A 22,033-nucleotide genomic window follows, 5' to 3' on the forward strand; every position below is an offset into this window, starting at 1 on the left:
CATTGATCAAGACACTAGACTTCTGTTGATAGTATTAGCTTTTTTTGCTGCTGTATCACACATGTTAAGCTTGTGGTCCATCAAGACCCCTAGATCCTTTTTACATGTACTATGGGCAAGCCATCTTATATTTGTTCTCCATCTTATATTTGTGCAGATTTATGTCAAATCTATTTCAGGCGTAGTGACTTAAGCATGTGCCGAACTTCTCTTGTTGCAGTAGATGGGGCTCTTTTAATAGTGATTTATTCCCTTGCTTTGTGTTTTATAGAAATTTCCTTTAAAACACATGCAGCATACCCTGTAAAATTAAAATACGAGATACCTTTCACTCTCCTGAAGTACAATAAATTATGTGCAAAATTAACCTGGTATTTCCTTGGTTACTTATTAATCATAGTTCATTTAACAGAATCAATATTTCTGGGGAAGAAGTAAACACTTACCACAGAGTCCCCTCATTTTCCTTTACCTTTACAACCTGATTTTTTTTTTAAAAAAAAAGGTGTGGGGGGGAAGCATCTGCCTGGAAACCAAAGGAGAATGAGGAACCGTGCCTGTTATCTTGGGGATATGCAAAGCACATTTTATTTCGCCTTTTATCTCTCCAATTGTATGTTGATCCCATACATATAGATTGATTTTGCACAGGTAGATAATGAAAAGTCAAGGGGGAAAATTTACACAACGGCACTCAGGATCTCAGCTCTCTATTGGTATATAAATTGGTTTATTATTTCATTCTCTTAAAGAGGGCCATTCGCACAGGGGAGCACTTTAAAATATAGCATGTTTAAACATAAATTGATTTACCATTCATACGCCTTTTTTCCCTTTGTAATTTCCACACCGTTTTGGGAAGTTAATTTTCAAAGATATTTACATGTAAACATGCTGTTGTTTATACCTAACTCTCTCATCCATCACCTTCTTCCTATAGTCAAGGCTCTAATGTGAAATATCTGATAGGATGACAACGGCAGCTGCAAGCCCAGAACACGTAAGTGTTTCTCTCTCCATTTGATGATACCTTGCGAGCCGTTCACTGTAATTCACCATAAGTGCTTTGCTTTTAGCCAGTGTAACCTATAGTCGGGGAGGCAATTCGAGTGGAGAGGGAGGGCCTGTATGCTTGGAGCAAAAACAACAACAGAAACCCCAAACAGAAATGAAAGGAAACATTATTAAAAAACATTTTCTGGACATTTGGTGGCACACATTTTGGCTGCTGCAGCTTAAAGCAATTAATTCAGGATACTGACATTAACTCTCTAGCTCATTGACAGCTTGGAGCTGGGACTAAAAATGCTAGTTCTCCAGGGAAAAGAGGCGGCTAGTTGGCTCTTTTTCTGGACTGTTTGCTTATAGGCCCAGAGAGCAATCTTCCTTGCAGAATGAAATGCAAGGACACAAACAATGTCCCAGGGAGAGAATGGGAGATGGGAGTGAACAGTTTGAACTATTTGCTCAGCAGAAGGGCAGCCACAATTGCCGGCCAATGGCTTTCCCATGCATCAGCCAGGGCTTCTTAGCCTCTTTTGTTGTTCTTCTACTTCCTTCGGCCAGATAAGAACACAGCTGCAGAGAGTCTAGCTAACTTTGGGCCTGGATTTATTCACAGAAGTCTCCATTCATGTTTACTGTATTTATTTGCTGCATAAGTTCCTGTCCTATTTTTTTTTAAATGTAGGTTTCATTTTCCCACTCCGAAATGAGAACTATATTCTGTAAAAGAAAAAAAAATTGCAGCTTCTTGTTGTATTTGTGCTACTTCCCATTTCCTTTGCTTTCTTAGAGCGATGGAAAGAGTCACAGAGAGGTTTTAACCAGATCCCCCACTAAAATTGCTTAGTTAGTGTTCCAGCCAAACTTAAGCAATATCAATTTTGTCGATTCTGAGTGAGTAGTACACAGTCTCCGCCATTTGCAGTGTTTACCTGGGGCTGGATCAGGCCCATTCTGCAGAACATTTCATGAAATGTGCATAAGACTGCAGGTTTAAGTCCTCAAGATTCCGGTTAATTTTTCTTTGTTTAGTGCTAAAAAAATGTCTGTAGGATAGAAACACTTTCAATGCCAGTCTACCATACTGAATAGGAATGCAATGGGTTTTCAGCAGTGCCCTATTTTGTGCTTCATTGAAAAAGCGAAGAGATTTCAGAGGTGGTTATATGGCAATCAGATAAAATTCTCCTGAGGAATAATAATCATATGTGGTGTGAAACATGCAGCATAGGGTGTCAAATGGACCCCCTCCTGCTCAGTAATTGCCAGCACATAAAAAACACCCACACAATATCTTATATATGCACACAGACTTTCATAGATCCCTCACATATAATGCTTCCACATATGCAAAATAACTTATCACAGATACATATACATGAGGACACAGGGTTCACATATAGAAAACACAGGGTTCACATACAGAAAACTGAATTGATTTTGGGGTATTAAAAATGTAAATGTCCCAAGTACACATACAGTGCCACCTGTTTGTGAATGAATGGTATGTGTGCATTTACATATTTTTCCTATGTTAAAAGATTTATATGCTGTTTTTCATGAAAAATGCCACTGCAGTGTGATATGGGCACATTCTTCCACAATAATGCAGAACCAAAAGTATTGAAAGTATCTGTACACTACCCACAATTGGGGAAACCCAACCATTTACATTTATGTAAATGGTTACATGTGAGTATTATGATAGTTGTTACCATATTTTGCTATTTTCTTTCTGGTATTTTCTTAACCACAATTTAAAATGTAACATGTGAACTGTTTGCACTAGTGGACTTGTGCAAGTGGTCTGACTTCTCTGTTAGCTTTTTATATTTGGTCCAGAACTTCCAGTTCACTGAGTATCTGATTTCTGGTCAGATCTGCATGGAGTGCTTAAATACTAAAGCTACTAATGATCTGTTATGTGGAATGAAAACCAGGGAAATTGCCTTTCATGTAAACCAACATAAGAAGCATTTGTGCTGATTTTTGTATAGGTTTCCATGTCTTGACCTTAAAGCTGTACTTCTATAGTATCACCAATGTACAGTGCTTTATAGCATAACATCAGTGAAAAGCATAGGGCTCTTCTTCCTCCAAATTTAAATCCCAGATAGCTTGTTAGAAGATTAATTAAACTTGAATGAGTGTAGAATGAGGTAGAAAGTCATTTTTTAAAAGCAACACGAGAGAGTGATTTACTGTGAACAAATTGAACATTCTCAGTCAATGTGTAACCTCACAGGAAACACAATGTTTGCGCACCACTTTTTCCAGTGCGAAACCTCTGAAACTGCAGGGATTTTTCCTCTACTGGGTGGTCAGGAGGCAAGGCTGAAAGGCAAAAGAACTCCTATTGTCCTCTGCTGTGTCTTAACAGCTGACCTCACGTGCCTCTAAAAAGAAGAAAGCACCTGTTTATCTCCAGTTATCCCCTGCTTCTATGAGCACCAAGCTACCCCCACAGAGAGAGGGTCCTTGGCTGGCGGGGGTGGGGGGAGTATCTCTAAAAGTGCTTTGAAACCCCCCACATCAGCCCTGACCCAGATATAGGCATACACTGATCAAGACATTGTTTCAGGATGCTCACTTCCAATATGGCTGGAAATCTTTGCCCACTCTGTCTCTGTCACCACATCCTGAGTAGTCCTGAAGACACCTCCAGTCTGAGCAGGGGGTTCTCATTCATCAGAAACCTGTTAGAAGCAAAGTCCTTTGCTTCTCTCACTAAAGGACAGAATTTCACATTATGCAAAACATGAGGCTGCTATGGCGGGGGGATTTCAATGTGATTTCTCTCCCTCCTAATATAGCAGATCATTCATGTGATGTCACTGCAAGGTACCATTTCCCCCCCCCCCCCTCCACATCATAACTGCTGCTGGTGGGGACCGGGGGATACCTGAAATGATAACAAAACCTTGACATGTGCAGCTTATCTGGGAAAGGAGGAGAGCTTGACATAAGGATGCTATTTTCAGCAACAGCTCCATGTCTTGAGTAATATGTAGCTCCACCATAAGGGAGGAAGGAGTCCCTTGAAGGCACCATACGTGTTTTGGGATGATGGAATTTTTAATTTTATTTTAATTTTATTTAATCAAGTGTAGTGGAAGTACATGGGATTGGACATTATTTCCAAAAACAAGAAGATTAAATTGATTTTACCAGCAAAAAACACCAACAAACAGCGGCATATATTGCATATCCATTATCTTGCTGTGTCTCTCTTTATATATTATTTTGAATAATTATACCTTCTCCCAGTAGAGAGTGTGTGCTTATTCAGACCAGTGTCACAATAATCTCTTTGGTGTCAGCCAAAGGCATTTTTATTTGACTAGGCATTTTTATCTGTGCAAATCTTCATTTGCTTCCAAGAATTCTGTTTTATTGTATTTATCTACACTGTATATCACTCTGAAATCCAAATAGGATGAAGGGTTGCATATACATGTTTTAACAAAAAGCAAACCCCCTCAGACCCATGACTTGAAATCACTTGAAATCACAGGACAAACGGACGTGTGGAGGGGCCTCAGCCAGCGAAGACAGCACCAGGCTAGATAGACTAATGGTCTGTTTGGTGGCATTATGCCCAAATTATGTTTGCAATTATGAATTGTACTATAAATGTTTGGTTTTCTTCAGAACGAGGGACAGCAGAGACTGTGGTGTCTTTATGATATATGGTTTATTTACACAATAGTGCAACCTACGATGGAGGAGCTCACAACATCAACACCCAAAGTGGGTCTTGCTTCTCTCATAGCCACAGCCTTGGATTCCATCAGAAATCAATAATAATAATAATAATAATAATAATAATAATAATAATAATAAAATTTTTTATTTATATCCCGCCCTCCCCAGCCGAAGCCGGGCTCAGGGCGGCTAACAACAATAAAACAGTACAAAAGTACAGCACAAACAACTCTCTAAAATCATTCATTATAAAATTAATTAAATTCAAGCCACTGGCCACCATTGGGCCAGAGCTCCGCGAAGATTGCCGAGGGAGGGAGTCAGGCTGTGCCCTGGCCAAAGGCCTGGCGGAACAGCTCTGTCTTGCAGGCCCTGTGGAAAGATGTCAAGTCCCACAGGGCCCTAGTCTCTTGTGACAGAGTGTTCCACCAGGTCGGAGCCACAGCCGAAAAAGCCCTGGCTCTAGTTGAGGCCAGCCTAACTTCTCTGTGGCCTGGGACCTTCAAGATGTTTTTATTTGAAGACCGTAAGTTTCTCTGTGGGGCATACCAGGAGAGGCGGTCCCGTAGGTACGAGGGTCCTAGGCCGTATAGGGCTTTAAAGGTTAAAACCAGCACCTTAAACCTGATCCTGTACTCCACCGGGAGCCAGTGCAGCTGGTATAGCACCGGGTGAATGTGATCTCGCAGCGAAGACCCCGTAAGGAGTCTCGCTGCAGCATTCTGCACCCGCTGGAGTTTCTGGGTCAGTCTCAAGGGCAGCCCCACGTAGAGCGAGTTACAATAATCCAGTCTGGAGGTGACCGTCGCATGGATCACAGTGGCTAGGTCAGGGCGAGAGAGGTAAGGAGCCAACTGCTTAGCTTGGCGGAGATGGAAAAATGCTGCCTTTGTTATAGCTGCAATCTGCGCCTCCATGGAAAGGGAGGTGTCGAAGATTACACCCAAACTCTTAACGGACGGTGCTGGCACTAATTGCGCCCCCGCAAGAGATGGGAGTTGCCCCCCCAATCCCATATCGTCCCATCCCAGCCACAGGACCTCTGTCTTCGAAGGATTTAGCTTCAACCGGCTCCCACGTAACCATCCAGCCACAGCTTCCAAACATCTGGTCAGTGTGTCTGGGGCTGAGTCAGGATGGCCACCCATCAACAGATAGAGTTGGGTGTCATCGGCATACTGATGGCAACCCAGCCCAAAGCTCCGGACAAGCTGGGCGAGGGGACGCATAAAGATGTTGAAAAGCATCGGGGAGAGTATCGCACCCTGAGGTACTCCACACACCAAGGAGTGGCGCGATGACAATTCCCCCCCAAGCGCCACCCTCTGTCCCCGACCAGAGAGAAACAAGCGCAGCCATTGAAGGACTGTGCCCTGGATCCCCACGTCGGCAAGGCGGTGGTCCAGACGTTCGTGATCGACCATGTCAAAAGCTGCTGACAGATCTAGAAGAATCAGCAGCCCCGACCCGCCTTGATCCAGCTGTCTACGAAGATAATCTGTTAGGGCAACCAGAGCCGTCTCGGTCCCATGACCAGCGCGGAAGCCGGACTGGAATGGATCCAGAGCCGATGTTTCATCCAGAAACCCACCAAGCTGTTCAGCAACTGCTCTCTCAATCACCTTACCCAGGAACGGAAGATTCGAAACCGGGCGGTAATTGGATAGATCTAAAGGATCTAATGATGTTTTCTTTAAGAGCAGGTGCACCACTGCCTCCTTCAGTTCCCCTGGGAATATCCCGGTGCCAAGGGACAAATTGATGATATCCCCCAGGGGGGCCCGCACCTCGTCTGGACACGCTCTAATCAGCCAAGACGGGCACGGGTCAAGAGGACAGGTGGTGGGCTTTCCAGCTCGGAGGAGTCTGTCCACATCGGCTGGGGATATCCGGTCAAAGTGGTCCAATACTGGACCCGAGGACAGTCGAGGGGCCTCCAGTTCCTTTATTGTATCCAAATTGGCAGGGAGGTCATGGCGGAGCAACAGGACCTTCTCCGAAAAAAAGCTCGCAAATGCCTCACAGCTGTGTGTCAGATTGTTATTTAAATTTGGCTGTCCTTCAAGGGACGTTAAAGACCTAATTATACTAAATAATTGCGCCGGGTGAGAGCTAGCGGAGGCAATGGAGGCCGAGAAGTAGGACTTCTTAGCAGCCTTCACTGCCATCTTGTAGGTTTTCATAAAAGCCCTATAAGACGTTCTTGAGGCTCCGTCACGGGCACCCAGCCATACTCGCTCTAGCCGTCTGAGGTCCCGCTTCATTTTCCGGAGCTCCTCGGTAAACCAGGGAGCCCGGTTTCTGCGGGGTCGCAGAGGGCGCTTCGGTGCGATCTCATTGATGGCTGCCAGGAGCTGGATATTCCAGCCCTCAACAAGCTCAGTCAATGAGTCGCCAGGGGGAGCAAGGTCCCGCAAGGCTTGCCACCTAAGCAGGGTGGGGGTGGAAAGTCAATCCTGGCTTTCAGAGCGTAGTGATCAGACCATGGCACCTTCATCGAAGGAGACATGATCACATCTATACCTACGCCAAAGATCAAATCCAGCGTGTGGCCTGCTTGATGTGTGGAGCCCGAAACAAACTGGGAGAGCCCTAGTGTCGCCATGGAAGACACCAGGTCCAGAGCCTATGAACTCCAAGGCCCAGCCGGCCACCGCCTCCAATAGGCTTGACAGGGTGGCTGCTGGTGCGCTAGGTGGCCGGTACACCAGCCAGACAGCCAAGCTCTCCTCGGAGCCCCACACTAGGCTAACACATTCAATGCCGGGGATCGATGGCGATGGTAGAGCCCTGTAAGGACAATCTTCCCAGATTAATAATGCCACCCCTCCCCCCCGGCCCACAGTCCGCGACTGGTGGAGGACGGAGAAACTTGGGGGCGCCATCTCTCGTAAGGTAACTGTTTCCCCTTCGCGCACCCAGGTCTCCGTCACACAAGCCAGGTCGACCCCCTGTGAGGTGAAGAAATCTCGCAGGGTGGCGGTTTTGTTGCCTATAGACCTGGCATTGCACAACACCAGTGACGGAGGTGAGTAATCCTTGCTCACCCTACCCTCGTCCCTCGGGATGGGGCGCAGATTGGAAGGGGTACGAGCATATCCGTATCTCGATCCCCTTCGCCTATAACATCTGCCCCCACCGACATACCTGCCTCGCCCCTCCACGGTAGCAATCCCAAGCCTCATAACAACCCTGCTAAAGTTATGTGACTTTAATCTTGCAAGTGCCTGGATGGGAGACCATATTAGAACCTCATACTAGTCACTCTACCATGACCAAGAAAGATGACCCTAGATGTCTATGCTAAGACCAGCCCTCATTCCTAGTGGCTCCCTATAAGTTTCATGAGACGAAATTATCTCAGTTTGGCAAAAACTGTGTCAAAACCTGCTCTTCTAACTAGTAGAAGGGTCATAGTCATTGCCCACTCCTTTCTACCCACACTTCATAGCAGATAATGCAAGGTCCAGCATTCATTGAGAGACACTCCATGGGGAGTGCAATATATACTGCCCCACATGTATGCTCCCACATCCCTGCAGCATAGAGGTTATCTGCCATGATGGTCATGCCAGACAAATCTCATTTCTTTTTGAAAACTAGAGTTACAAGCTTGGTGGATCAGGGGAAGGCTGTGGATGTAGTGTATCTTGATTTCACTAAGGCTTTTGACAAAGTCCCCCATGATAACCTTGAAGAGAAGCTGGTAAATGTGGGCTGGACCAGGTCACTGTCAGGTGGGTTTGTAGCTGGTTGACTGACTGAACCCAAAGAGGACTCACTAAGGTTCCTCGTTATCCTGGGGGAAAGTGGCAAGTGGGGTGACGTAGGATTCTGTCCTGGGTGTTCCTGTTCAACGTCTTTATAAATGACTTGGATGAAGGAATTGGGGGGATGCGCATCAAATTTGCAGATGACACCAAACTGGGGGGAGAAGTAACAATGCCATAGAGGCAGAATCAGGATTCAAGATGTTATTAACAGATTGGAGAACTGGGCCAAAACTAACAAAATGAGGTCGGATGGCCATCTGTCATGGATGCTTTAGTTGAGATTTCTGCATTGCAGGAGGTTGGACTAGATGACCCCGGGGGGTATTTTCCAACTCTACAATGCTATGATTCTGTGGTGTGTATTGCAATAGTATTTTGCAAGTTAATAATACTAACCATAGTGATGAATCAAAGGCAGCATCTAATATTAATTTTTGCAGTTTTTTTAAAAAACGACTCTTTCCTCCTCAGAAGCAAATCAGCTTCAGAAAGGCTGCCGAACTTTTTCAGGAAGAATAAGCAGAACTATCTCCTGGGATTTAATTAACCAGACATAATGATTGCTGGATGTTCTTTATAGGTAGTTACTTATGATGCTAATTTCCAAAACAGGAGGCAATGAGAGACTGCTGAGTCCCTAATGATTGAATTAAAGGAGCAAATACAGTTATGCAGCATTTAAATTAGGGGTGACACTTATGTCAAGTGTATGTTTAATAAATATGATCAGGATAGGGTTTTAATCAGGATTTCCACTCGGGTTAAACTAGATGAAACCCATATAAGCTCTAAAAGGATTGGAGAGCGGGGCTGGAAGAAACCCTCCTAATAGAAAGGACATCAACAGGTTTGGCAGGAAACTGGCATCACCCCCCTCACTTCCTGAAGATATAAAGCAGCCTCACCCTGCATAGTCAACATGCCAGACGGGCCTCTGGAATGCTGGTTTCAGCTCCATGCTAGCATAGGCAGAACTGGGCACAGAATCTATGGCTATCCACACCTTTAAAGTATGTAGCTTCCCTCAAAGAATAATGGGAACTGTAGTTTGTCAAGGGTGCTCTGTGGAGAGGAGCAAGCAACAGTTCACAGGATTCTTGGGGGGAAGCCATGGGCTTTAAACTATGGTGTGGATGTTTTATATGCATTTAATTTTACATTATCTGTATACCACACAATCTATATCATTCAATAATACGACAGAGATTGACAAATCCCATGAAACATATCCTGACATGGGAGAAGTATTAATACCCTGCTAATCCAAGAGGATTCTTGCAGCAAGGGAGATGAGCAGCCTCTTTAACAACCTTCTTCAGATTACCAGGTGCTGATAATGCCAAAAACCATACTCAGGCTGTATCAACTGCAATGCTCCTAACTCCCTTCCCTTGAGGGTTAAGGGGTATTAGAAGCTTAGAGAAGCAAATGTTCTTCTGTCTCCTTTCTTCACTCCATAAGATGTTCCTGCCGCAGCTCATGATACTGTTGCCCAGGGCTGGCCGAAGACGTTTTGGCACCTGGGGCAAACCACAAAATGGTGCCCCCTTCCCTGGCCAGGAAAGAAGGGGTGAGTGAAGAGTTACATCTGAAATAACTGACTTCTTCTACCCCTCCCTCTTCTTCACCAACTCCCTGAGGGCCTGTGTGCCTGAGCACCCACAAAGTTCCCCATGAAGAGGCTGGGCACCCATGGCCCCAGGCACCCACAGTTGTGGGGCCAAGTTGGCACTCCTGTAACCTCTTTTCCCTTAGAGCTTTCTCTCTACTCTGATCATCTAAGGATTGGAGAAGTTCAGCCAATCAGTTACTGCCAGGGGCTTCATTACCAATGCCACGCCTCCATCAGCCAGCAGATTAAACTCCTGATTGGGGGGGGGGGTCTCTTTGCTTTTTAATGGGGCATTTATACTTTCAATTTCTTCAAATGTACTGCCAAAAAAGGGTTCCCCTGTACTTTCTTATGATATAATGTGCCTTTTCTGTTTTAGGAAGTAAGCTGAAGTGGCATTGATGGCTCCACAGTCAAGGACTGCAGCAAGAAGCCAAGTCTTGAGTACCATTCTTAGCACACCTGACTTTTGAACTTAGCAAAGGTATGCAACGTCAATGTGATTTCTGAGAGAGAATGTTTGCAGCACACTGTAATCAAATGCGGCTTAGCTGATGGATTGCTCAGTTATATTTCCACCATTGCATATGAGTAAAAACAATAGTCCTGAAGCAAGACTTTGGTTTTAGATGATGCACCATGTGTCATAGCAGGCTTTACCTGTCAGACAAGTGGGGTGCATGTGGGATGCATTCCTTACACATGAGAAATGTCACAGTGGTTGTGAGAAAATGTGTATCTAACTCGAAGATGGAACCCATGTTGCTCTAGAAAGCACAATTCTGAACTATAGCTAGAAAAGTCATGTTTCTTTGAGACCGTACATACTGAATGGAGACTCTACATTACCAGAGCATGGACAAAATTCAGTCAAGCTATGCACATTCCACAACACTTTATGTATATTGACCAGGAAATGTGCACGATTCCCTCTTCATGGGCAGACTAAGTGCACATTCCCCACGAGGCTTGGTGAGTTCATACAATGGCTCATTGCTATGACTATTAAATGTTCAATTTACACCCCCTGTTAACATATACATAGACACATCACATTCTCTCTCATGCATACACATATTTGACTTTAATGCTGCCTGATTATAAAGGTACCCCTTTCTCAGCGCATAGCACAGAAGCACAGCAAATTTCCCATGGAAGAAAAGAGTGATCTTCCTCCATGGCCGGCTCCCTTGTTTTCCATGTTGCAAACTGAAAAGGGGCTTCCTTTGTCTAGTCTCTCCAATTCACAAACGCCAACTTGAGAAAAAGATGGGGGGCATGCGCGTGCGCGATGACACACACATGGTGCAGGGACGCAGAGGTGCTGGAGCAGCCAGGGGGCAGTATGGCTTCAATGGTTGGCAGCTTGTCTTCTCTGGTGCTCAGTTTCCTCCTCCTCCTCCTCCTCCTCCTGCCAGAACCACCAGCCCAGGGCTGCTTCTCCCCTCCTTCCCTTCCATGGCAGGAGGAGGAAGAGGAGGGGCCACCAGGCTCTCCCTGTTGTGCTTGGCTCTGCGATAGGCCTCCTCTGCAATGGATTGCTCTCAACATTGGGGGCCTCTTAGAGTTGGCACCTCTGCTCAGGCTGGAGGGGCAATCTGATTTGGAAGCTGTTTTTTTATAGTTGGGAAGTATCACCTGACCAGCTGAGGCCTGTTTATGCAGGGGATTTTCCTTGGCTGATATGGCTAGTCTTCTTGCAGTTTCTTCATTCCTTTAGTCAGAGTTTGGTGGTAACACATAGGTTGAATTCTCACCTGACATTTCTCAGGTCGCCATTCTAGAAAAGGAGAGATCACATGGTGAAGAAGATGATGAAACACAGCAACATAACCAATCATATTTTGCTCCATGCTGATATCATTGGAATAAGTGAATACTTATCTGCCCTTTCACAGTAAACGTCAAGAAATCACTGAAAGGAGAGGTGCCTTTCAACCCTGATGGAATATAGAAATTGTCCCCTCTGCCTCAGCCCTTATAGATACTTATTTAAAAAGTTATGAGAAGTCTGTGTGCCTTCTAATCCTGTCATGACAAGATCATGCTTATTTATAAGCCCTGAATATAAGGAAGGATACCTGTATCAGCACATTTATATTTTTGATAGAGGATTAGGTAGAAAATAAAGCCATGAATCATGTGACCGGTATGTCAGCCGTATCATTCTAAAGAGCTAGTTGATGACAAGGCAAAACCTGCTTATTTACTGAGGCATGAGGAGAGTAAGCTTCTTATTTATATTATTATTTTTTAAATTCAACTCTATCTTTCCATCACATTCATGCTCAAAATGTCTAGTGGTGTGATTCCTTCTTAAAACCTCCTGTGACACTGAACAGCCCAAATCTCTTATGTATGTTTTAGAAGGGTTTGAATCCCCGTGATGGGGTGAACTCCCATTGTTCTGTTCCAGTTCCTGCCAATGTAGCAGTTCGAAAGCATACCAGTGCGAGTAGATAAATAGGTACTGCTGTAATGGGAAGGTAAACAGCATTTCCGTGGCTTCCATCACGGTGTTCCATTCCACCAGAAGTGGTTTAGTCCTGCTGGCCACATGACCCAGATCTGTCTGTGGACAAACACCGGCTTCCTTGGCCTGAAGTGAGATGAGCGCTGCAACCCCATAGTCAAGTTTGACTGACTTAACTATCCAGGAGTCCTTTACCTTTACCTTTTACCTAGTCAATGCATAGATTTATGTGCAGCCTGGGAAGAGGAATCACCAGAAAGACCTGCCATCTTCCTTTTCTTTTCCACTGCACCAAATACCACTTCCATGTTACAGCCCTTCCCCTTCTTCAGGAAGGAAAGATCTTTGGTTTCTCTAGGATGGTGCAACATAGAACAAGTTTGTGCAGCTCCTAGAAAGACAAGCTGGATGTTCTGGTTTTTGGGCCAGTCTAAAAAAGTTTTCCACATAAACTGCAAAACAAGGAGAAGGCTGGAATGGGGATCCAAACGAGAGAGAATGGCAAACTCAAGGGGAGATGGGCTGCAGGAGAGGGAATGGTTGAAAGAAAAAAGGTCAGAGGAAATGGTATGAGAGGGCTGGATCAAGAGGGAGGGCAGAGAGTGAGAGGGAAAAGATCAACTGGATCCAGCAGGTGGAAATGACACTTCCTTCAAAACATTTCTTATGCCCCACTCATTTTTTAAATGTGAATTTAGCTAATTGAGAGTGAAGTAACCCCTACTGACACAACACTATTGTCCCATTAGAATCCTTCATTCTGTGGATATGAAATATGATTAAAATTCTTCTTGCTCCATTTTAACCCATTTCTATCAACCTGGGGCACAAACGAACAGTCACAATTGTGGTTTTGGTAGTTGGCTTGTTGACAAGCTTTGTAATGAGAATGCAAAGAAAAGAATTAACACCATCTCCACTACTGAAGCCTCAGGAACAAAAAAGTGCTGTGGACTTTATTGCCCTCTTACACTGGGTGGCAATGATACTGAAGAAAATGAATAAAGTAATTGAAAATGTTGGTGCTTTCATGAAAACAAACCTGTACTGTTTCTTGCCAGCTCTAGGTGCTCATTCACAAACACAGTTGATGGAATAAATGCATTCAGATCTCTTAAAAGACACATGACTTCCAGATGAAGCACCTGGGACTTCAGAGAAAATAAAAGGTTCAAAGCTTGTCTGTGATCACAGGCTTTTGGGTTTGATCCAGCACAATGGAATCAACCGCAACGGCCCCATTGTCTTTGAGGATGCAAGTGCAATTCCAGCGCACAAGCCTTTACATGACCCTTAGGCAAGTTATTTATAGCCTCCATTGCAACTCTGTTCTACCTCTGACAGGCAGAAGGCTGCCCTGCCTTAACGGTTGGGCAAGGTGGCCCTTTCTGGGTCAGGAACTCAACTCTTCAAGGGTCTCCAACTGTGAGCCTTGAAGAGAATGGTAGAGAGCCAGTGGATGAGGCTGTGCATTTAGAGCCATGAAAGGTTTCCTTAACAGAGGCTGACATTCTGTTTTATACTGTAAGCAAAGTGACATACCTTCATGTATCCTTCTGCCTCTTTGGGGTACAGAGCCTTGTGAATAAAGCATGTGAAATAAAGCAGTGGTTTCCAAACTATGTTTTTGAGGGGCATTGGAGCCAACTCCTTGGGGCCAAGTGCCTTTGCCCCCCTTAAAATATTTGAGTGGGCCACGACCTGCGTACTGCATCTTGTGATCAAGTGTGTAAGCTTTTAGAGGTCTGTTAAATCAAAAGACCTGTAACGACAATCTTCCCTTAATAACTGCTTGCCCACCCCTACTAATCTGCCCTCACAAACTGTAGCTTTGGAGGAGATTGGGGTGTGTTCTAGGTTTCAGTCATCATGGATAACAGGCCTGGCCAATATCTCACAAGAATCGTGCTTAAGAATGTTAGCCCAATTCCTGGGCAGCACAAGACAGATGTGTTGGGGGTTCCTCAGTAGGCAAGTCAGTATGGAAAGGGTTCTCTGAAGAGGGGAAGTTTGAAAATACTTTCTCTACAGAGAGCACTTAGGTTGGGGCACTTTAAAAAGCACTGGCATTTGCTGCAGAACTTTGGCTCTACTTCCCCCTCCTCCAAAACAGGGGTAGGTGGCCATTGCAAGTGCTGCTGGCCTCAACTGATTTTCTGGTTCAGGTAGAGCAAGTGGTCATTCATAATGCATGACCTTAGCAGCAGACGGCATCCTCTGGGAGAGCAGAAATAACGGGGAGTGGAGAAACATGGCCACGGTTTCATTTCAAAGTGTTGGAGTGGAGATAGGAGCAGCCTGCCACCACACATTAAAATGTTAAATAAACAGAAAAGCAGATGTTTCTGCGGCTCACTGCTAAGGAAATCACCTCTGCATCACATGAACTGGTTTGGGGTTCCTAATACCCCAGGACAAGGCAACAAGCTGGCTGCTCCCTGAATTTGCCATCTTCAGGCAGCTGTGAAGTGTTTGCTGTAGTCCTAAATTACACTCGCACTGTTCAGCCCAGATTAGCTCCCAAAGCACCACACTGCAATTATAATTCAACACAAAGGGATAATGTATTAGGAGTGTGTATGACAGTCTCTTCTGGCTTCTGCCAGTTGACCATATAATGCAGGATCTGGGCTTTTCCACTGTGGGCGAGACTGCAAGGCTCATTAGTGGTAAAGGCTGATTTTCCGCAAGGTCCTTGTGATCCACAAGGAATCATGCTACTACTATTTCATCATCAGATTATTGCTCTGTGACAGCTTCCTGCTCTCCTCCTTGGGAGGAATAATAGTCAAGCATATTCTGGAGCCATAAGAATGGCTTATTGTACTTGCAGTAGCACCCAGCTCAGATCACCCAGAGAGTCACATCCGCACTTTAGCTAACTTGAGAGGGCTGGTTGGATCATTGGAGCTTATATGCCTGCTTTTTATTTGTACACTGATTGAAGCAACCCCAATGTGGAGAGAGAAAGCAGGGTATACATTTGTGAATGAAACAAATAAAATATTTTAAGTGCTGGAAAGCCTTTTTAAAAATGCAGTGTTTCCTCTGTCTTTTCTTTTAAACCATTCTGCTACCCCTCTTTATCTTTCTGCACCCTAAAGTATGCACTTGATTCCTTCTCTGCACTACTTCACAAAATGTTTGTCTGCCCCCCTTGTCTGCTTAGTCATCACTCCTGCTCTTCCCATTCCATAATGCCTGGTCTCTTCTCTGTGCTTCACAGCCTTTGCCCTCTTTCCTTTGTGTCTCTCTGGACCAAGTCTCTACCCCACCAATTCTCCACAGGTCTGTCTGTGTCACCATTTCTCAACTACCCCACTTATTTTTTCTGCGTCCCAGAGGTTATTCTGCTCCAGCATATGTCTCCTGATCTCTGCTCCCCTCCCAGCTTCCAGTTCCCCACCCCACCAAACCCTCTTTCATATATAATCTTCCTGTGCTTACTACTATGCTGTTCCCTTCCGTTCTGCACCTTCATTAAAAATGCAGTGGTATGGAACAACCGCACCCCACTAATATGCAGCCAAGAATAAGTCTGACTTAATTCCTAATCTAAAAATGGCAATAGTTACCTTCCAAAATGTCAGATAATCTGGCATTTCTGATTAGAGTGCTTGTTGAAGCATTTGTCCCACGTGACCTCCTTTCAAGTAGGTCAAAGTCATTGTTTTTATATCTAAAATGAATAACCAGCCCTCCCTCATTTTTCAAGGAAATTATGCTGGCAGTATTTTTTCTCCTGTAGGTTACCTTCTATAACTGAACTGCTAGGGATGTCTGTCATATAAAGAGAAAGCTTGGTTTATCCCAGCCTTTGATGAGTTGGAGAGAATGTCTGGTCAACTAACATTTTGGGATTAAAGGGGACTAAAAGACCTAGAGACACATCACATCCATAACAAAATGCTGCGCTATGCAAAGTCCAGACTGGCTTCACTGTTTGTGAAGCTATAGAAGATGCCTATTGCTCTGGAGGTACTCTTTTCCATGATTAAATTCACATTTCATTTTTTTGCCATGCCACGCCTCTCTGTCAATTCAACTTCCCAGGGCATAGTTACATCAAGGAAAGAAAGTCACTGTGCAACCCTAGTCATGTCTACTTGGAAGTAAGTTGCATTATATTCATTGGGCATTTCTTCCTGGAACATGCGTCATGGATTGCAGCTGATGGTTCCTTTTATCTGCATATTTCACCTGCCAATTTATGGGATTGCAATACCTCTGCATACTGAGGTGTGTAGAAAACGTATGTTACAGAAACTTCATTTACAGAATAACAAAATAGTACACATGAAAGAGCAGGGGAAAGCAAAGAAAGTATGAGCCACTGCTCTGGGTGTGCGTATATTGGATCAGTCAGTCATCTCTGATTCATTGGTTGCCCAGTTTGCAGCACATAGGGAAGCCAAATGGAAATGGACTTATACTTTTAAATACTCTGAAGGAGTGCAACTAAAACATGCCTCCAATTTTAACTCAGAAAAAAGTGTGCCCCACTTAGCAGATGTTTGGGAAACACTGTACCTTATGTTGAACAGCCCACATTGATATCAAAGGCAGCAACTATTTTGCTCTAATTGTTTCTTCAATTCAAATACGTTAATAAAAGACAACTGAAAATGTCCATTGTAAAACAATTTGCAATAAATTCTGCAATTTAATTTCCCTTCCCACCTGCCAAACCCTTTCTATTGCTTTTGAACAATTTGTTCCGTGCCTAAATCATGACCTTCAGGCTTTGTAGAAAGCAGGCAAGGCGTCTGCCTGAAGGACTTCAAAGCGGAATCAAGGTGCCTCCAAAGCAACAATAGGCATGAGCCATGATTTGCAAGGCGGCTCCTTCACCTTCCATTTCCCAGTGTGGTTTTGTTGTTGTTCTTAGTTGCTACTTGAACCACAGACCTGGCAATTGAATGATGTTTCAGAAGCTAAATGGGAATGCCCATGAAAGGTGACCTGCTTTGTGCTCATGACCAGAACAAGCAGAGCCCCAAAGTGCAAAATTTCATGCCCCAAGGTTGTTTCAGCAGTTTAATATCAACCTCTTCCTTGGGGGTGGGTCTTTGCTTGTGTCCAAGTTTGATTTGAGCCCAGGCTGCAAGGTTGGGAGTTCCTGGTGAAAATCTTTACCTTACCCATTGGGTTTGAACAATGTTTTGATCACTGTTCAAATAGTCCACAATGACTTTGTATGCTGGTGGAAGCATTTGAGATATATATATATATATACACACACACGCTAGATATGAATAGCTATGGCTTCAATACAATATTAAGTGTCTCCCCCCCCCCCTTTAGGTGACATGGCTTCTGTGCTTAAAATAAAGAAAAACATTTGCTAATATTATAATTTGATTTCTATTCATTTTACTGTTGAACATGGAAAGACAAATCTGCTTTTGTTAGAACAGCAACACAATACAGCATTGTTTGTAGGGCTGGCACCTGTGGCAAATAACACAATAGCACCCCCACCCCACCCCCAGGGAAGAAGGGTTGAGTCTACATCAGGAACAAGTGAGGAGGAGATATTGAATAGGAGCCTGTTCTTTTAAGAAATGGTGGGAACACTGGAGAAAGCAAAAACAGAAGGTGCCTCAAGGAATCATAGACCAAATCAAAGGCTTAAAGCCCAATTTCTTATGCATGTTTAGTCTGAAGTAAGTTTCATTGGGTTCAATGGTGCTTTCATTCAAAGACAGGAACCTGCTGTAACACAGCTCAAAGGATGGGAGTCATTCTTGGGTGCCCTGCGGGCAGATGGTTTGTAATAGCAGCTCATGAATTTTCAGCAGAAATGGTAAGTATCTTTTCAATGCCCACAAATGGTATTTTGGATCACCTCACTTCTTGCAAAGCACATGTGCTCAGAGCTTTGGGAAACTATTGGTACAGAAAAGTACAAGCAGAGAACAAGCAAGACAAAGCTTTGAGGGAGCTCTGCTCTGACTTGGGGGCAAATTGCATTTTGCACTTTGACTCAGGAGGGGATAGACATCTGAATCACCATGATTCACCTCATTATTTGCCCCCCCCCCAATCAATGCACACCCCTCTTATATATTCATATTTCAGACTAATTATTGTTCAGAGTTTGTTCTTTACTTGAAGTATGATCTGTGTTGGCTTATTCACATATGCAGCGCACCTCATGGATTTTTTTATCTTCTAGTTTTGGATTGGTTGCCACAAATAAAACTTGCAAGGAGTCATTCTATTACTCCCATTGTTGAGAAAACAACAAAAGAGTCTTGTTCAAGAACCACAGATTAACTGTGATAGATAGAATAAGCCTTTACACTACCATAATTTTAAAATGAAAATAGGACTCCTTAACCCCGGGGGATTGTTTGAGTGCTTATTTGCTGACTCTCCCTTGAAGGTGTGATCTGACTCCATAGAAAAGCTGGGTGTGATGTGAGATGATGTTTGCTCTGCGGTGGCTCATTCACCTGTGCAAGTTACCACCTGATGCTGCAGTCATTGACTGATGAGCACTGAATCATGAAGCTGGAACCAGGCAATAAGAGCAATCTTGACTACAGAGAGCCAGTGTAACTTACCCAGGTCATATTCAGCAATTTTACTCAGAGTAGACCCAGTGCTCACATAAGGGCCTTAGGTGATCTCTGAGTTTCTACCCCACTCTTCTCTTATGAATAGTTCTTCTGTTTATTCTAGAGCAATTTGCCCACTACCCTTAGAACATGGGAATAGCATGAATTGCTCAAACTTGGAAATGGTGGAGAGACCATTCCTTTGGGGGGTCGGGGGCGTGATGCAAGTCCCCACCCTGAGCTGCCACGCCAGACTCCACCTCATCTCCCCTCCCCCATGGATTTGAGGTCTAAGGTGCCAGTACTGGGTCCTCCATGACTGTATTGGGTACTGAGTCTATATTGGGCACTGAGAGAGGGGTATTGACTTCACTTTCCCCAAATCTGTTTTGAGTCAGCCTGGTGGCAGCTCCTCATTTCAGTTAATGGAAAAGACTGGGATTGGCAGTGGCCCCCTCCCTCCCATTGCTTGCCAAATTTTGAATTTTACTGCCCCTTTTTGGCACTCCTGAAAATTTGCCACTGTAGGCAGTTGCCTAGTTTGCCTAGTGATTAAGCCAGCTCTGAACAGACCCATTGAAATTACTGAAACTTAGTCATGTTCATTAATTTAAGTGTGTCTTTTTCCCACCCCCATGATTTTTTTAGGGGGCCAGGCCCCCTCAATGTTCAGAGGGTGTTCAGATCTGCCCCCGGCTCCTTGTGACAGCGCACGTGTGACATCAGGACGTCATGTTGGGCCCCCTCAGTCATCTTGAGAAGTTGGTGCCTCTGACTCTGAGTAAAACTTAGTTGAATACCACCATACTGTTCTAAACTCTGTTCCAAAGGAGTTGGACTTACATCACTGGAAGAAGTTAGTCATAACTTAACTCCCATTAATTTCATGATGACCTAAGTTAAGCTCACATAGTCTGGATCCAACCTTTACAATTTTAGAGTTGGGAGGGATATTTTGTTTTTTAATCCAGCTCCTTGGTGACAGCAGTCACGAAATTAAAAGACGCCTGCTCCTTGGGAGAAAGGCGATGGCAAACCTAGACAGCATCTTAAAAAGCAGAGACATCACCTTACCAACAAAGGTCCGTATAGTTAAAGCCATGGTTTTCCCAGTAGTGATGTATGGAAGTGAGAGCTGGACCATAAAGAAGGCTGATCGCTGAAGAATTAATGCTTTTGCATTATGGTGCTGGAGGAGACTCTTGAGAGTCCCATGGACTGCAAGAAGATCAAACCTCTCCATTCTTAAGGAAATCAGCCCTGAGTGCTCACTGGAAGGACAGATCGTGAAGCTGAGGCTCCAATACTTTGGCTACCTCATAAGAAGAGAAGACTCCCTGGAAAAGACCCTGATGCTGGGAAAGATGGAGGGCACAAGGAGAAGGGGGCGACAGAGGATGAGATGGTTGGACAGTGTTCTCGAAGCTGCTAACATGAGTCTGACCAAACTGCGGGAGGCAGTGGAAGACAGGAGTGCCTGGCGTGCTCTGGTCCAGGGGGTCACGAAGAATCGGACACGACTAAACGACTAAACAACAACAACAACAATCCAGCTCCTTGCTCAGTGCAAGAATTTACAGCACCCATAGCATCCAAATATAAGCCAGCCTCTTGCAACATACCTAGGACAGAGGACCTCTGACTTAGGACTACTATGGGCATTACTTTTCCCCATTTGTGTCTTGTCTTGTCTTGTCTTGACTGGGGACAAGGTGGCTGGGCAGATGCATGTCTAAACAGTGGGAACCCTGTAAGATCCCTGTGCCTGAATAATGTCTAATCATTCGGGCATGAATGAGATGTCTTTGTGGCCATTTTCCTGCTTAGAAGGGTGTATACATCCAAACTATTAATTCTTTCCTAAATATTGCTAATCTGACTGGCAGTTTCCATCCTGTGCCCAATGACAGCTTGTAAGTCTTGTTGTTGGCATTCGTTTATCTTGCGAGACAATGGAGTGGGCCTCTGGGGTAGAAGTCAAACCTCTGTGTTAGCAGCACCAAAGTGACCTCCCTGGGGCACAAGCCTGGGCAGTGTGTAGGCATGCCCAGGGCTGTGCAGATGACCAGACCCCCCTCTTGGCCTCGCTGATGTGGTCCAAACGATGTGTGGATGTGTGAGAGATTTCCACTGCGATCATGGATTGTAGTCCTGATCCTTATTGTCTCCTGCCATGGATGCTGGCCACCATTTCAAAAAAAGATTCACAGTTTTTATTTTTAATTGATAATTTAATGGCACATGAAGTCTGGCCTTCAGTGGAGAGGCAGTTGAGAGACTTGGAGAAAATCTGTCCTTACGTCCTATAAATAAATACCAGTGTAATAAAGAAGAGCAACCAGCTTTGGATTCAAGCATTTCTGAAATGCTGCTTCAGATTTTCAAGCTCTTCCTCCTTTATCTCTCCTGGAAGCAGCGAGCAAGGAGAGGGAATGGTGGGCAGCCGTCGCCGCCACTCTGAACGCTAGAAATAATCCATCTTCTGGCCATTTCCTGCATTACTGAGTGACAGTTCTCATCCCAGACCTAATTGCACATGTCCACCACTCCCCTTATCATTAAATGGCAGCTGTCACAAGGGCTTGTCCACCAGGTCACACCTCTTCATTCTGTATTAATTAATCTGAAACAACTATCCCCCCCCCCGATTCTGCATTTATTTTGCATTAAAAGTGGATATAGCACTGTGGCTAAGAGACTAAACTTTGGGCTAGGAGTTTATATCTTAGCCTCAAAACTACACGTTACACAAATCTCTGGTAATCTTCCTCTCTGCCTCCCTGTGTGTGGCTGCATGTGTATACATGTGCATATATGTACATATGTGTTTAACTCAAAGCACTTGAGCCATGAAAGTCCCATGGCTCTTAACCCTTTCCTCTCCTGTTCCTTTTCAGCTCAA

The 22,033-nt window shown here is 44.5% G+C and overlaps 1 protein-coding gene and 1 long non-coding RNA gene across 4 annotated transcripts in view; one reads left to right on the forward strand and one right to left on the reverse strand.

The window, feature by feature from the left end:
* The window catches only part of LOC307220061, a 44,268-nt gene extending 27,835 nt beyond the window's left edge, over positions 1 to 16,433 (forward strand). For both annotated transcript variants that reach the window (XR_013840672.1, XR_013840673.1), the window contains exons 2-5: positions 941 to 1,000; positions 9,945 to 10,053; positions 10,475 to 10,579; positions 13,630 to 16,433. This is a non-coding gene — a long non-coding RNA (uncharacterized lncRNA). The remainder of the gene's footprint in view (positions 1 to 940; positions 1,001 to 9,944; positions 10,054 to 10,474; positions 10,580 to 13,629) is intronic.
* Positions 1 to 20,389, reverse strand: part of ATPSCKMT (ATP synthase c subunit lysine N-methyltransferase) — a 216,449-nt gene extending 196,060 nt beyond the window's left edge. For both annotated transcript variants that reach the window (XM_079983664.1, XM_079983663.1), the window contains exon 1: positions 20,206 to 20,389. In XM_079983664.1, coding sequence (XP_079839790.1) covers positions 20,206 to 20,374 — 169 coding nt within the window. In that variant the 5' untranslated portion in view covers positions 20,375 to 20,389. The remainder of the gene's footprint in view (positions 1 to 20,205) is intronic.
* Between the last annotated feature and the right edge of the window lie 1,644 nt (positions 20,390 to 22,033).

The sequence above is a fragment of the Podarcis cretensis genome (assembly GCF_951804945.1).
Source record: "Podarcis cretensis genome assembly, chromosome: 7".
Taxonomy (NCBI): domain Eukaryota; kingdom Metazoa; phylum Chordata; class Lepidosauria; order Squamata; family Lacertidae; genus Podarcis; species Podarcis cretensis.